We start from the raw sequence: 16,506 nt of genomic DNA on the forward strand, positions 1-16,506 counted from the left end.
TGTATGCTTTATGTTCATCCACCGGAGAAAAACTGTTCTGCATTGTCTTCCTGTCAGTCACCACTCAGAGAGAAGATTCCCAACCCCACACGATACCACAATGCATTAAATTACACAGGCAGCATGAATGTGCACTAATGGAAGACAATACCTTTTATTTTACAGGTAATCACCTAGTTACACAACATACATCTTAAAGGTGTAGATATATAGTTCACTAGGGGTGGAACGGTTCGCGGAAAAAAATCGAACCGTACGGTTCTCCACACACGGTTCGGCATGCGCTAGGACGGCGGTTCAACTTAAATCTGACAACGCATCTGTAATATGGTTTGCTATAAATAACATGTAAAACAAAAAGGGTTCGGCTAATATATGTTTCGGTTGATGGATGCGCATTCTGGCTTCCCAATACATTACAACAGCGATGAGAAAAAAAAAAAACGTGGACAAACCATTCACTCTTGTTCAATGCGACTGCCGTATGCTGGAATATGAGCATTTATTCCATCATCACCCAGGTGCTGATAGCCCGCGCGCACAGGTGAGACCTGAACAGCACACGTTGATATCTGTGTTTAAGCTAAACTCATTTAAGCTTTGCCAGTTTAAACATTTAAGAGCCAGAGGACACGAGCTCGCGCGCGCAGTGAGAAGATTTGTGCGTAAGCTCATCCGAAACGCGCAAACCCACGCCTCAGAACACGCGCAAATATTAAGCTCTCTCTGAAGTATTGTGTTTAAATGGACAAATTCACACAAAAATTATGTCAAAATGCCCGTCTTGGTAAGTATCCTATAGCAGACATAGCCGGCTGAACGTACTGTATCAGTGCAATTAAGCTTTCTCCGAAGTATTGTTTAAATGGACAAATTCACACAAAAATTAGATCAAAATGGCCGTCTTGGTAAGTATCCTATAGCAGACATAGCCGGCTGAACGTACTTGCAGTGTCTTAAAGTGACAGCACTTTCTTAATATTAATCAAACAGCAACAACAAAGAAATCACTCACTGCTCTTGATTGAATAGCTTTTGTAACTTTAATAAAGATTAATCTTTAATTTATACAGTCAAATATGCAATGCTGTTTTACATTTCATTACTTTATTCAATTTCTGTACCTGAAAACTAATGTTAGACCTACCTAAAAAAAACTCACTCTGAAAATCACTGTTTATTTTATTTGTGCTGTTGCTTGTAGTTAGATAGATTATTCTTATTTTCTTTATTTTTATTTGACAGTATAGTTTTTGCCTAAACATAGCACATACCGAAACCGTGACTCTAAAACCGTGATACGAACCGAACCGTAAGTAAGTTGAACCGTTCCACCCCTACAGTTTACCAAACAACGCAAAGGTATGAGTCTAAAATAATCTATGAATTTACCATAAATTCAATACAAAGTTTGAAGTCAAACTTCCTTGCACTGTGTAGGCTATTGCCCAGCAAAATTTCCCCAAAGCACCATCTACCATCTAAGTTGTACTCAAATTTTTTTGTATGTGTCTTCCTAACAATATAAATATGTTTCAGAACATAATTGGCTCAATTTCATAACTAAAAAGGCACACCGTGTATAAACCCTGCATAGGGACCATGTCAGTAAGAACAGAGTTTATTTCAAGTCTCTCCTAACAAGCTTATGATCTGAACCAGGTGTTACAGAGAGAAATACAAAACATGAGTGGTGAGGGGGGCTGGACTGGAATTGAGAACTACTGAAGTAAAACATTCAGCTGACATAATTGTACTTTTAAAAAAAATGTGATCCTTTCTTGAACTCACCCACAGATGTGACACTTGTACTCTCTCATGCCTAGATGTCTCTTAACGTGGTTGCGGGCATCACCAAGCTGAGCAGTAGCAAAGTTACAGATCTTGCACATGAACGGTTTAGATCCTTTAGAGAGAAAAAAACAAAAACAAAAAGACATTGAATTTTCTTCATTATATTGACATGAGGGTGAGTGAATGATTTTAATTTCAGAATTTACATTTTCAAGAGAAATACAGTATCACTTTAAGAAAAGACCTGCAAACTTGTGAGGAGGGATGAATACACATATCTACATCATCAATAAATAACATAAGTAAATAACTAATAAATAATCAAGCACAAATATTATTACTCTTATTTTAGATATACAGCAATTTGCAACAAGTATGGGGTTAGATACCGAAAGCACACTGGGACCAGTTAAACTAACGACAAGATGGCGTAACTTTTGTTTACATTATCTTCTTTAGTAGAAGATTATTGGGGGTCCAAGTACTGAAAGAGCTGAAGTCTTGTTGTATTTGTTCTGTAATATATTATTAATGATTAATTATTATTATTATTCTGCCATAAAACTGTTTGGGAGTCAGAGAACGTAATCCATACGCACATACAGATCTATGTATGTTTTCCTTAATTTTAGAACTGTATGGGCTAGAATTGGCAATTGGCAACTCATTTTACAGATGTTTAAACAGAAACTTTGTAATTGACTAATCTAAAACTAAAAAACACATTCGATACTAATGGCTACAGAAAAATATGGCTTATATTTGTGATGTGCTGGCCTTGCATTATGATCATTGTACATCAGGCTGCCCACCACTTTTCAAGAGTGGGTAATCTGTCTATGTCCTTCAAACAAAACAATGGTGTCAATTGGCTCGCTCGCTGATGTTGCTGATGATTCTGGAATAAATTACGTCAAATGCAGTTTGTCAGTTTATAATCATGCAAAAATCAGAAAGCACAAGCTTATGTCTCAGGTTGTTATGTTGAAACATTAAATTCAATAGTAGAAGACTACTCTTAGACGATGAAAACCTTGGATGAAAACATGAGCTGCTCACGTGTAAATGAACACAGTGCTGTCCTTCACTCTGAAACATGCCACGCAACAGGCTATAGGGGAGCGCGGGGCACAAAGTAACGCGGGGTTATTTAATTAAAAAGCAGCCTTTGATTTGAAAATCGAGATTTCAGTTTTTTTCTATTAATTGTGCGGCTCTATTTATTTATTTTAATTTTACATTGGGAAACCCTGGCACACAGCAATGTGTCTTGAATAAAATATTTTTTCATAAGGTCATGTTTTTGGTTCTTTTTCCCTTTTTCTTTGTGGCGTTATCACTTAAGACACATTTTATACAATACAGGATTATAATTTTTATGTTACATGTAATTTATTATTAATTATAAAATTTCTAGCATTATGTTTATACCTTTAGTAAAGATATAACGTATTTGTTATTATCTGATGTCTAACTCAGAGATTAAAAACGAAATGCTTTTCTGAGGAAAATTTGGCTATTTTTCATTATGGTTCCAGAGTTCCGAGGTCTGCTTAAGGTTACTGGTTAGAACAAAATAAAAACTACTGCTTTATTTATATATATAAAAAAAAAACAGTAAATTATTTGTGTATTTTGATATTTATTTTATTAGTCTGCAGCAAAATATGGCACTCTTAAAGCAGCACTATGTAACTTTTTCTGTGTTCAAAATTTGCAAAATGTATATAATGAGCGAGTACATCATGAATTCATCTTCCAAACCGCGTTTTTGTCTTATTCCGAATCACTACGGTACACTTATAATAAGTACTTATATTTGGACTATTGTAGCCTGGTCGGGTCGTCACCGCTGCGGAGTAACACATACCTGCGTGAATCGCCATAGACATACATTTAGAGAAGTAGCTCCGGTTAGAATGTTCTTCCGCGGGATGTGTGTAGTTCTGTTTATTAACCGCTAGAGCGCCAAAAGTCACATAGTGCTGCATTAACAGCTTTCAGCACTGGAAACACCTTCAGTTAATGAAAGCCCTAATTATTTTTTGCTGAGCTGTAGACATTCAAGGCCCTATGCTTTACTCATCCGTTTGAAACAAAACTATATTTTAAATTGGAGATATCTTGTAATTTAGAAATAGTCTTGTAATTAATAGCGGTGCGTGGCATCTGTCATATTTCTTCTACTTGTCAGTACTGTTTATAATGCCCAGCCTAGCTCCGGTTAGAATGTTCTTCCGCGGGATGTGTGCAGTTCTGTTTATTAACCGCTAGAGCGCCAAAAGTCACATAGTGCTGCATTAACAGCTTTCAGCACTGGAAACACCTTCAGTTAATGAAAGCCCTAATTATTTTTTGCTGAGCTGTGGAGACATTCAAGGTCCTATGCTTTACTCATCCGTTTGAAACAAAACTATATTTTAAATTGGAGATATCTTGTAATTTAGAAATAGTCTTGTAATTAATAGCGGTGCGTGGCATCTGTCATATTTCTTCTACTTGTCAGTACTGTTTATAATGCCCAGCCTGTCTAACGGTTTGTAATTATTGATCTCCTCCATAGTGCTTTAAAAATACAGCATCATGTGTATATACTGTACATATCATCCATTCTGTGCTATCCTGTCTTTGGAGCACACTATATTGTGCTGCAGAGGTTCATGTGACACTGATGCGAAACCACACTTCATTTGGCCCAATGGAAAGCATATTTACATTCAATGAATCATTCACTATCTGCTACATAGTGCATTTTGTGTCATTAAAAATATTAAATGTGTGAACAAGTGACCAACTGTACATTTTGAATGCATATATCTTCATTTTTGAACATTTTCAGAAATGTTCAATTTTGATTTCATGGGGACTTTAACGCCAAGAAAGGAGGATCTAAGGTCCCGTCCACACTGCAAAGGTTTGGGAGCGCGAACAATGCATATATACAGGAGTGAATTCCATAAATTATTACTCAATGTGTGTAAAGAATACAAGAATCAAATCAAATTCGTTTTTATGCTCTTTAAGTTGATGCTTCTAAACAGCATGTTCTCTCTGGACAATAATGTATGTGTTAGCATTAGACCACAGGGCTGATGGGAGCAACCTCAGATTAGTTCAGTACAGACTATGCTGATATAATCAGTTCAGCTTGGTGAATTGTAAAAATGCACTTTTTTTTATTCGTAACTGTGTGTACAAATCAGGATTAATCACACAGAAGAGTAACAACAAATTTATTTACATGTAGCTGCAAGTGTGTACATGGTCTAGGAGTTTACCAAGCAAGTAATTACCAATAGTAATTAAATGTAATATGCTGCTAGTAAATATTTTGATGGTTAAAGATCAACAAACAGAACATTCTAAACTGTAATTCTAAAGAGGTTTTATTCAAATATGTAAAGGTAAAGATAGAGGAAGACATACCTGTGTGTGTGCGAATGTGAGCCAGGAAAGCCATGGAGTTGCTGCTCTTGCATACTTTGCCGCAGTACTTGCACACATTGCCCTGGTTTTCCTGCCGCTCTCGGTTGATCTGCTCTGTGTCCTCCAGCACATATTTGTTCACTTCTCTCAGCAGTTCTTCGTGTTTCTCTTTGATATGCACAAACAGTTCCTGCTCGGTTTGGCAGGGCTCACTGCATCGGACACATTTAAAGCTGGCGCCTCCTTCTGGAAGATCTTCAGTGCTTCCATGCTCGTTGCGCATATGTGCTGCACTGCTTAAGTGCTGCTGTAGGTTACTCTCTGTGTAGAAGGACTTTCCACAGAGCAAGCAATGGAAATGTTTCTCCTTTGATGGATGTTTCATGGAGATATGAACATTTAGTCCACTTAAGCCATCTGCCAAAAAACCACAGTCCTCACAGCGGATACGTGGAATTGGTTTGGTAGTCTTTGTCTCAGGTCCAACCAGTGTTTTAGGCTTTTTGATGCTCTGCTGGTTTAATGCACCTGTAGTTTGTTCTTCGTCATGTGATGCCTGCTTGCGCTCTGCTAATGTTTTTAAGGGATAGATGCAAGCATCAAACTGTATCGCTCTAAGGTGTTTCTCACTAGAGGGACTGTCATCTCCCATATCAGTCATTTCATCTTCATCAAACACATTTTCTTCATCCATTTCCTCCAGCATTGCGTCTTTCACCATCGTCATTGACTGGACCATGTCAGCCACATTTGATTCAGCTGGATTAGTTGAGGATTCTTCATTGTCTTTGGAAGTATTCTTTTCAGCAGATTGTTTTGCTCCATCTTCATTTGCAGAATTCTCTTCATCTTTAGTTGTGGTGCTTGAAGATGTTAAAATAGAACTGTTATGGACCACTTCCGATCCTGTGATTGTCTCTGGGTCTTCAAAGGTGGACTTGATGGTCATAGCAGCCCGAACATTATTAAAGCTTTGGTTCTGTTTTTTCAGGTAACACTCACGTTTCTGCTTGTGTTTTTCTGTTGCCATGTGTCTAAACATCTCTCTGCGGGTTACGGTGTAGTAGCTGCATGCTAAACAAACAAACTCAAAGTCTTTTGTGTGCTTGCGTCGCACATGGAGAGCTAGAGACGGAGTTGAGTGGGCAACAAAGTCACACTGAGTGCAGATATTACTCAGGTCATACTTGCTTTTCTTACATGGTACACTGGAGTTATTTTTGTCCAATTCATCAATAGGTGTCTCAATCACTGATACTTTGTCACCCATTTCTGTCTCATTTTTCTTTGCTTGACTTGGCTGCTCATCTAGCAGGACTACCCCACTGCCTTCACTTCCGGCTGCTTGCATTCTGTTAATGTGTTTTTTAGTTTCACAGTGGCGGTCCATGTCCCCCTTGGTCACACAGTAATAGTTACACAGCTTACAAACGAAGCTGTATAACCGACTGTGCCTGCGTCGTATATGGACGTTGAGGTTGGTGGCATTGGAAGCAACGAGCCCACAATGACTACAAACAGTCACATCAGATGTCTTTGGTCTACCTCGCTTCCGTTTGTGAGGAGAACCTTTCCTTACAGTTTCAGCTGGCTCTGGTAGTACATTTTCTGTTTCCTGAACCTCCCCAGCTTCTTTAGAGCAGTGCTCAGGAGCGTCACTCTCATTCATTTTTCTGTCCTCCCTTTGATCTGACAGAATCACAAGGATTTTTTCAACACAGTCTTTAAATAAAGGGCTAATGTTTTTCTCTTTGGCCACCTGTTGGTGGACTTCTTCTGACAGATGAACCTCCATGCTCTCTATGGTGGTGGTGTAGTAATGGCAGGCCCTGCAGTGGAAACGGTGCTCCACTGGATGGTGCGTTTTAATGTGCTGTGCTAACATTACAGAGTTGTTAGCTGTGAAGTTGCACCTGTCACATTGATGTTGTACCTTGCCTTCAGTCGGATGCGTCAACACTGTTGTCGATGGTGGGAAAACTAATTCTTGAGGCGTCATCTCTGTCTTTAATGAATCCTGATTCTCCAACATCTTTTGGTTGTGCTTATTGCTCATGCACTGCTTCTCGTGATCACACTTTACAACGCAAGAATAGCTACAGAAATCGCAGACTTTATTTTGTTTTTTATGATGTTGCCTCTTAATATGCGTGTCTGGGCTGTGTCCATCTATGACTTTATGTACACAACAGGAACATGCATGTAGAGTATTAGGCTTTGAATGCCTTTTACTTTTATGATTCTCAGCATGTCCATCAATGCCACCATTTTTATTGCTTTTCACTTTACTTTCCAAATGAAAACTACAGCCGGCTTGCATATCATCACCATCTTTAAAGGTCTCATTTGTGTCTTCACCATCCTGACATCTACATGAAGTGGGCTCAACTATTTCCAGCAACATCTGAGTGGGACTGGTTCTTCCATCCTCAGAAGTGTCAACAAACTTCTCAGATATTACAGCCTCATCTACAAGGAGTTGATGTGTATGTTCAGTCTCTGTTTGAACCATGCAGGTATCTGATTGTTTGTCTTCCTCTGACACAGAAGTACTGTCCAGTTTCAACTCTGAAAGATGTGTTCGGTTTTCACTTTCTTGTAATTGTGGTGTGTTCTGCAACGGATTTAACCCCGGTGCAATAACTGTGTCAGAGACTGTGTCATTTTGTAAGCCTCCTTTATGAGAGTGTTTTCTTGTTGAGTGAATTTTCAGAGCAGTTTGAGTTTTTGCAACAAAATTGCAAAATGAACAAACCAAAGCATCAGTTGTTTCTGAAGAGCCACGTTCTTTACATTGTATGGTTCTGGATTGTTCCTCTACTGTAGCTGTCCCAGCATGCTCACTTTCTTCTACAATATTTATACATCCTGAATCGTCAGATGCTTTAACACTTTTAGGTGCAGATGAAACATCTTCTGTACCAGTATCATTGGCCTTTTTCTTAGGTTGACACTTGTCCTTTGAAATCTCCTTTCCAGACCTTAATTTCCGCTTTGGATTGTCCATGTTGCTGTCAGTTCACAAGGTATATTTACTAAGCTTCATTTAAAGGATCCATAGAAGACTTTTCTGTGAAAAAAGCACCATGAAAATAATGAATATGTAGCTAAACCAAATAATAATATTAATCCTAATCAATTATTACACTATATTAACATTTCCATCTATATTATTATAAAAATCATTAATTACTATTTACATAGTGTACTAGTTCAAATATATGGGGGGAAAGTATGGATACTACAATACCAATTGTTACAGACCGATCTCAATCTTATACACCTAGGGTGCCACAAAAATAGTTTAAATAAGTTAAATTCTAAGATTTTTTAAATAATGTTTTTAAATGCTATTTTAGAAAAAATCTCAAAATATTTTCTTAAGAACAACTTTTTTCCTTAAAGGGGTCATATGATGCTTTTTTAAAGATCATTATTTTGTGTATTTGGTGTAACAGAATATGTTGACATGCTTTAATGTTCAAAAAACACATTCTTTTTCAAATACTGTACATTATTGTAGGTCCTAAGGAAAACTTGAAATCGCATCATATGACCCCTTTAAGAAAATGACAGGCTTTAGTGTTCAGTGGTTCTTGATGAATCTGAGTCTATGGTAGTTCTTGGTGAAGAATCGATAATCAAAAAATTGAACTTTTTGTCGTTTTGCGATGCCTTCAGATTACTGTAATAATCATAATAAGCATGCACACTATTTTTGCCTTGACTTGCTTGACACACTGCGTCACGTTTTTAATGTGCTGTGTATTTTAAGTTGTTATCTTCTAAAGAGCCTGTCTCAAGAAGGAGTGGTATGTTGGATTAATTTGCACTCTGTTGTTGGATTCATTTGTCTTGTTACACTCTTTCTAGAGCAGTGGTTCGCAACCAGGAGGCCAGGGCCCACTAGGGGGCCTTAAGATTACTAATAACTTAAAATATAAGACAAAACAAGCTTTAAATTAGGATAATGTGCAACAAACTTCCGCCGCTTCTGGTTTGGGTTTTGTTCTGGAGTTTAGGCTGGATTTAGTACGTTAATCCTACTGTTTACACATATGACCATTTTTCAGTTGTTATTAAATATTGCAGTCTGGATGCTATTATTGTGATTATACCATCTGGGAATAATCGTTATTATACTGTCCTATTTAATAAACACTAGTTTAAATAGACCGCCTATCTTCACTTTAGGCATTTGGAAAGAAAGCTTGCATTGCTCCAACTGTAATCGCATATATATGTGATCATTGTATTGGCCATGTGTTGAAAAAACTGTGGATTAAACAAACTTGCTACAGACACATCCCAAGGTGGAGGTGTTCTAGCGTTGTCAGTGGACATTCACCATTATGTGAAGCTGAACTCCCATATGAAATAATTGAAACTGCATGCTCCACACTAGTGGACATGCACCGTTACAGTGAAAGTTACAGATACTGTTGCTTGCTTGCCTCATTTTTGTACTTTGGATTTATTCAAATTCTCTAACCCTGCTCCAACACATCTGCCCGTAATTATCAAGTAACCCCGAACACCTTGATTAGCTGGTTCAGGTGTGTTTGATTGGGGTTGGAGCTGAAATCTGCAGGATGGTAGCTTTCCAGGAGCAGGGTTGGAGACCTCTGCTGGCAGTCATTTGTAGGGTACAATGGGGCTAAAGGCGCAAAAGGTGCATTTGATATTATTCTCCTTTAAACAACTAGATAGTACAAAAATTCACCTCAGCATTTTTCTTAACAATCACGTTTGAATATGCACTTGGAAATTTGGCAGATACTTGACACGATTGCGCACAGCAACACAAAGTTGATTCTGTGCTAATTATTTGATCCAATATTTAAAGTTTTTTTTTTTTTATTTTTTTAAATGTTGTAGATTTATGTAGCACATAAGAATTGATACAATTATTGACAATATTTTGAGACAAAGGTCTTGTTAATGTTTTTCAATTTTGTCCAAGGTAATTAAAGCAGCAGTTTTCCAATAATGGAAGAATATGTAAAAGTATGGTATTTGGGGTAAAAAAGCACCCATGCTGTTGGGGTCAAAGGCACAATAATTAACATGGGATAAGGGATATTAGGGATATGATGGATTTCATTGAGACCATTCGATCTGTAAAGTTGCCTTTAACACCCGTGTTTTAGTCACGATGGATGTTGAAGCTTTCTACACTAATTTTCTTGGTATCTCTGAATGGTATCTCTGAGGATTTCCAGTCAAGATTTAGACTGTATCATAGTACAGAGACTGCTCTCATCAGAGTTACAAATTACCTGCTCTTATCATCCGATCCGATCGTGGTTGTATTTTTTTATTAGTGCTGCTGGATCTTAGTGCTGCGTTTGACACTATCGACATACTACATACTACACACTACAACATACATACTACACAATTATGTTGGCATTAGTGGAATTGCACTGTCATGATTCAAATCTTACTTTTCTGAGATATCATATTGATCACAAGTACAGTATGGAGTAGGGCTGCACGATTAATCGAATGCGGTTGTCATGGAGCAGCATTTACTACACAGAGCCGTAGTTCACTGACAAGTAAAAAAAAAAAATAGATTTTTCGATAATCGAATCGAGAATTGAAATCAAAAATCGAACCGAATATCGAATCGAAAATCGAAATCGAATCGAATTGAGGGCTTGAAAATCGAAATCGAATCGAATTGGAACATCTGAATCGATACCCAGCCCTACTGACAAGGTACGCAAAACCGCGTTCATAGTCGCAGATCGATTTAATTGCGCGATTATGAAATCGAAGAAATCGTTCCGCGATTATGAAAGCTGTTTGCGTAGCTTGTCAGTGAACTACGGCTCTGTGTAGTAAATGCTGCTCCATCTGAATGCATGTGAAAATACTAGAGCCCGACCGATATATCGTATCGGCGAATATGCCACCGATATGGAATTTTTTTTACAGAACATATAACGCAGATTAAATGCTTCTGAACAGTGCAATTACTTAGTTTGTCCAGCAGAGCGCGCTCCATTGTTTGCTACTGGTGACCCAGGTCACTGTAGTGTAGAGATGTGCGGATGAGCTCAAACTTCACCCAAGTCCGCTGCTTCAAATTATCTGCCCCCCACCCACCCGCACCTATATTTGATCGTCACATTACAATGATTCTAATTCTTAGTTTTGCATGATGATATGATGAATGTATGGTTCATTTTTAACAGCAGATTCAGTGACGTTAGAGACTAGAGCTGGTCTGCGCATCACGGCACGCGTCTGCGGCGCATTAAAGCCTGTGTTACAGCCACCGGAGCTGATCGCGGCCACTCAGTCAATGCTGGTGTGCCGCGCTGCGGCCCAGAACTCATGCTTAATCACATCGGTCACATCACATCACGCGGCGTGACAAAATACAATAGAATTCTATTGTATTTTGTCGCGGCGCTCGATGTGATGTGACCGATGTGATTAAGCAGTAGGTAGCTTGCCTGCCCTACACAGTTACATTGTTTAATTTCTTAATTCAAGTTATATATTTTGTTCTATTTGTGTTATTAAAAAGTTATTTATAATAAGTGAAGTTTACTGTTAAGTGCACTGATGTCAGACTCAGTTTGAATAAAATGTTTATTGTTAAATACCCTGCCTCCACTACATAGGCCTATGTTTGCCACATCATTATAAGTGTTTGATCACCACATTTGAGTTATCATTGCAAAAAATGTGTTTATGTATATACATTCTGTTTATGTAGGCTATATACTGTATTCTATATACAGTACCAGTCAAATGTTTTGACACACGAATGGGAAGTGTGTCCAAACTTTTGACTATACTGTATAACCTACACATAAAGAATATCGGCCGATATATCGGTATCTGTCTTTTTTTACTCCCTATTATCGGTTTCAGCATCGGCCCCCAAAAAACCCATATCTGTCGGGCTCTAGAAAATACCACATTTAATAACACGTTTTTACTTCAAACTCACTTCATAACGTAAGTCGATTGTTCGAAAAAAATCCTTCTGTGAGATGATGTGGCTTCTTACACAGAATAAGGCACGCAACATATTTCATAGCATTCTAAGCAGTGATAAAGGATATGTCGATTAGAATTGCGTTATTATATACTTTATTATAATAGAAATTGTAATACAACAAACTCAGATAAACCATATATTGTCGTAGTCATGTGTTTATTAGTCACGTTGAATTAATGAAAGCAGTTAAATTGTTGCTTTGTTGTTTATTCAGGAACCGTTATAGGGATTTCCTGGATTTCTTTTGCGGGACGTATTTGGAGTTTCCGCACGAGAGCGCCCTCTGGCCTTCGGATGGAGATTTACAACTGATCACAGAACTGTGCTTCCCTAACAAGATGCGCATGACAATCGCAGCTTTTGCCTAATCGCGATTGCGATTTAATTTTGATTAATCGTGCAGCCCTAGTATGGAGTGCCACAAGGCTCAGTACTAGGACCATTGCTTTTCACACTTTACATGTTACCCTTGGGAGATATCATCAAGAAACATGGTGCTAGCTTTCACTGTTATGCTGATGATACTCAGCTCTAGGGATGTAATGATTAACCGCGAGCCGGTCGAAAATCGATTCAAATATGTGACGATTCAAATCGGTTGAGATGCCAACAAATCGCAATACAATTGGAGTAGGAAATATACATTTATATGAATGTATCTCTGAGGGGAACTGACTGTCATTAGAAAAGTTTACGTGGTATTTTCTTTTCATCTTGCCTCTGAACAATGCATATCACAGCAGATTAAAAGGTCAGACTATGGACGAAACCTGCTATGATTACTCTACTTTTAAAGCATAAATTTGATTTAAACAATAGGACTACATAATATTCACATATACAGTTCATAGGGGACATATTGTATTAGCCCTACATTTACAGCATGAAATAGGCTACTATTTAAACCTTTGAGATGCCAACAAATCGCAATACAATTGGAGTAGGAAATATACATTTATATGAATGTATCTCTGAGGGGAACTGACTGTCATTAGAAAAGTTTACGTGGTATTTTCTTTTCATCTTGCCTCTGAACAATGCATATCACAGCAGATTAAAAGGTCAGACTATGGACGAAACCTGCTATGATTACTCTACTTTTAAAGCATAAATTTGATTTAAACAATAGGACTACATAATATTCACATATACAGTTCATAGGGGACATATTGTATTAGCCCTACATTTACAGCATGAAATAGGCTACTATTTAAACCTTTAACATTTTACATAACATTCACCTAATTTATCTCACAATTCTAACGTTTATATCTCCTAGTTCGGACTTTATATCTCAATTTAATTCAACAATTGTGAGTTTGTCCATTCTGAGGGGAAAAAAGCCAGAAGTGTGGGATTATAAACTCATGATTCTGAGCCGAGGAGAAAAGAGAATGACGAGTTGGTTTTTCTTATGAGAATTGTGAGATATAATCTCGGAATAGGGGTGGGCGCTATACTGGTATGAACGTGACTACCGGTATTATGTTGTTTCATGATATGGATTTTGCTATACCGTGGATATTCAATGATATGATGATATTCATGAATTCAAATTTTGCATTTATATTGTTTTGTTCAATTTGGTACGCTTTGCGTCACAAAAGAAACCTCTGCAGGGTGATAAAGACTACACTGTGTAATTTTCCATCTTATCATGCGGCCATTTGCCTGATAAGTAAATAATTGAACGCAAAATATTAAGGAAACATATTTTAATGACCTCAACATGACTCGCAGTACCCGCTTGAGCGTCAAAACAACGTGTCTACATCAGATGCGAGCGGCGCGATTTGACAAAAGCAAACAGAATCGGATGTTCTCTGCTGTGGATGCAGCACAAATGTTTTCAACATTGATAATAATGAGAAGTGTTTCTAGAGCAGCAAATCGGCATATTAGAATGATTTCTGAAGGATCATGTGACACTGAAGACTGGAGTAATGATGCTGAAAATTCAGCTTTGATCACAGGAATACTGTAGCCTATATGTCCAGTTTATGGGAAAAGTATTCTTAAAATGCATTCAAAATTCTGAATAATTTGTAATATATAATTATTCACGGTATTTAGAAGTGCCCACGATAACAATATCGTGCATATTCATTACAGTGATATATCGCATTACCGAATACCGGCACAAGTCTAGACCTACCTCATGTGGCACGTTTGCACTTTTTGATAAAAAACAATGGCACAATAAAAAAAGACTTTTCAGGTCTATGTCCAATCCCTCACTTTTTCTAGTTATATATGGTTAAAATATTTTGCCTGTAATTTTTTTTCTCATATTGCAATATAATATCGATATTGCCAGGACAGTGTAAAATATTGTGATATGAATTTTAGCTCATATCACCCACCCCTATCTCGGAATTGCGAGAAAAAGTCAGAATTTTGAAATATAAACTAAAAATTACCTTTTTGTATTTGTTTATTCCATGGCATCCTAAGACTGCTACTTTAAAACTGTCATTTTCTGCCACTAGATAGGCTCTGCCCACAAAAAAAAACAAAACATCATCACTGTTAGCAAACACAGAAATTGGTCTATTCTGTGGGCAGTTTGAAGAGCAGTGTGTGTACAATTCAGAATGCAATCCATTTATTTACTTCATTGTATCGTGGAAGCATTATATTAATGAAATTTTCTGCTTATGGAGTGGCACAGAATCTCAACTTTTGGAGTTTCATAGTTAATCAATGTCAATGCTAATTTTAATGCTTTGACTTTTACTATGGACATCCAGAAGGATCAAATTAATTTTCCAGATGTTAATGTTATTCTCACTGAGACTGGAATTGAGACTAGTTTATTTCGTAAACCCACGGACCTTAACATGCTTTTACATGGCTCATCGTATCACCCTATTCTTTTTAAACGTTCCCTGCCTGTCTCTCAATTTAGTCATATTAATAGGATTTGCAGTAGTGAGGAGGATTATAAATATCATGCAGAAATTATGGCCAATAGGTTTAGGCAGAGATCATTCAAAGAGGAGTGGATTCAACTTGCAATAGATCGTTTCAGTAACACTTCTCAAGATTGTCTCGTCAAGAAACCTAAAAAATAAAGAACAGCAAGTTAGACTAATTGTTTTATCCAATATTCTCCATTAGATAAAGATATCTAAGGCATAATTTAGAAATACTGGTACACTGTTGATAGTAATCTTATTTTGCAAACGATTTTTGCTAAATCACCTCAGGTAGTCTATAAGAGACCTTCAAATTTACATAATATGTTGGTAAGGGCAAATTTATCTGTTCCTCAGCCAACACATTTTTTGAGTAATAGCCTATATATTCAGGTAATTACCAGTGTGGAGGTTGTCAACAATGTAATTTTACTTATAAAACACAAACTTTTAAGCATCCCTATAGGGAAAACTTTTAAAGATTTTCTCTGGTAAGACCTCTAATGTCATTTATGTTGCCCTGCCCGTGTGGACTCTGTTACATGGGAAAAACCAGCCGACAGCTCAAAATGCGTATTGCTGAACATCGAAGTGCTATTAGGCTTCATGACCCTAGAAGTCCAGTGGCACAACATTTTGTTAAATTTAAACATTCGGTTTCCACACTGCAGTATATTGGCATTGAAGCAGTTAAATTACCTCATAGAGAGGGGCGATATAAACAATTTGCTTTTAAAACAAGAAGCCTATTGGATTTATTCTTTGAATACATTATCACCTAATGGTCTTAACAAAGAGTTTGATATTCGTCCTTTTCTTCATTAATGATTATGATTGTATTTGTATTTTGAGGTTACATTTTTTCAGTCAGATTTTTTTAATAGATTGACTTGATTTGTTTAGGTATTTGATGTTTCCACTTTTCTTTTATTATAGTTATGTGATTTGTTGCCCTTGTGTTGAGTTTTTTTCCCCTCTCTTTTGTCATGAGGTTTATCATGTGATGTCATTGTTAGCAGTATTTAAGGGCTCATCAGCAGGGCTCGCAAAATTTCTAAATCCCTGGTAGCCCTTCGGGCAGGTACTCTTCAGGTTTTGGTAGCCCGAAAATTAATTTAACTAGCCCAAATAAAAAAAATATATATATATTTTTTTAAATATAGAAAATCAGGTAGGAGTTTAAATGTCAATCAAAAATATTTTCAATACACAAATATCAACAAATATGAAGGAAGGAATTTTATTTCACTATTTACAGGGTATCTGCAGAATTTAAAAAAATAAATGTAAGGCAGTTTATGACACATTTTAAGAGCTGCACAAGTAAAATGAACACAGTATGAGTGG

General features: G+C 37.1%; 1 protein-coding gene across 1 annotated transcript in view; it reads right to left on the reverse strand.

Moving 5' to 3' along the window:
* The window catches only part of znf407 (zinc finger protein 407), a 53,659-nt gene that overhangs the window by 28,879 nt on the left and 8,274 nt on the right, over positions 1–16,506 (reverse strand). Inside the window, exons 2-3 of the mRNA XM_016524799.1 lie at positions 5,221–8,290; positions 1,792–1,906 (exon numbers count right to left, since the gene is read on the reverse strand). Of these exons, the coding sequence (XP_016380285.1) occupies positions 1,792–1,906; positions 5,221–8,227 (3,122 nt within the window). The 5' untranslated portion in view covers positions 8,228–8,290. The remainder of the gene's footprint in view (positions 1–1,791; positions 1,907–5,220; positions 8,291–16,506) is intronic.

Source organism: Sinocyclocheilus rhinocerous, unplaced genomic scaffold (assembly GCF_001515625.1).
Source record: "Sinocyclocheilus rhinocerous isolate Xijiao unplaced genomic scaffold, SAMN03320098_v1.1 scaffold1535, whole genome shotgun sequence".
Classification (NCBI taxonomy): Eukaryota; Metazoa; Chordata; class Actinopteri; order Cypriniformes; family Cyprinidae; genus Sinocyclocheilus; species Sinocyclocheilus rhinocerous.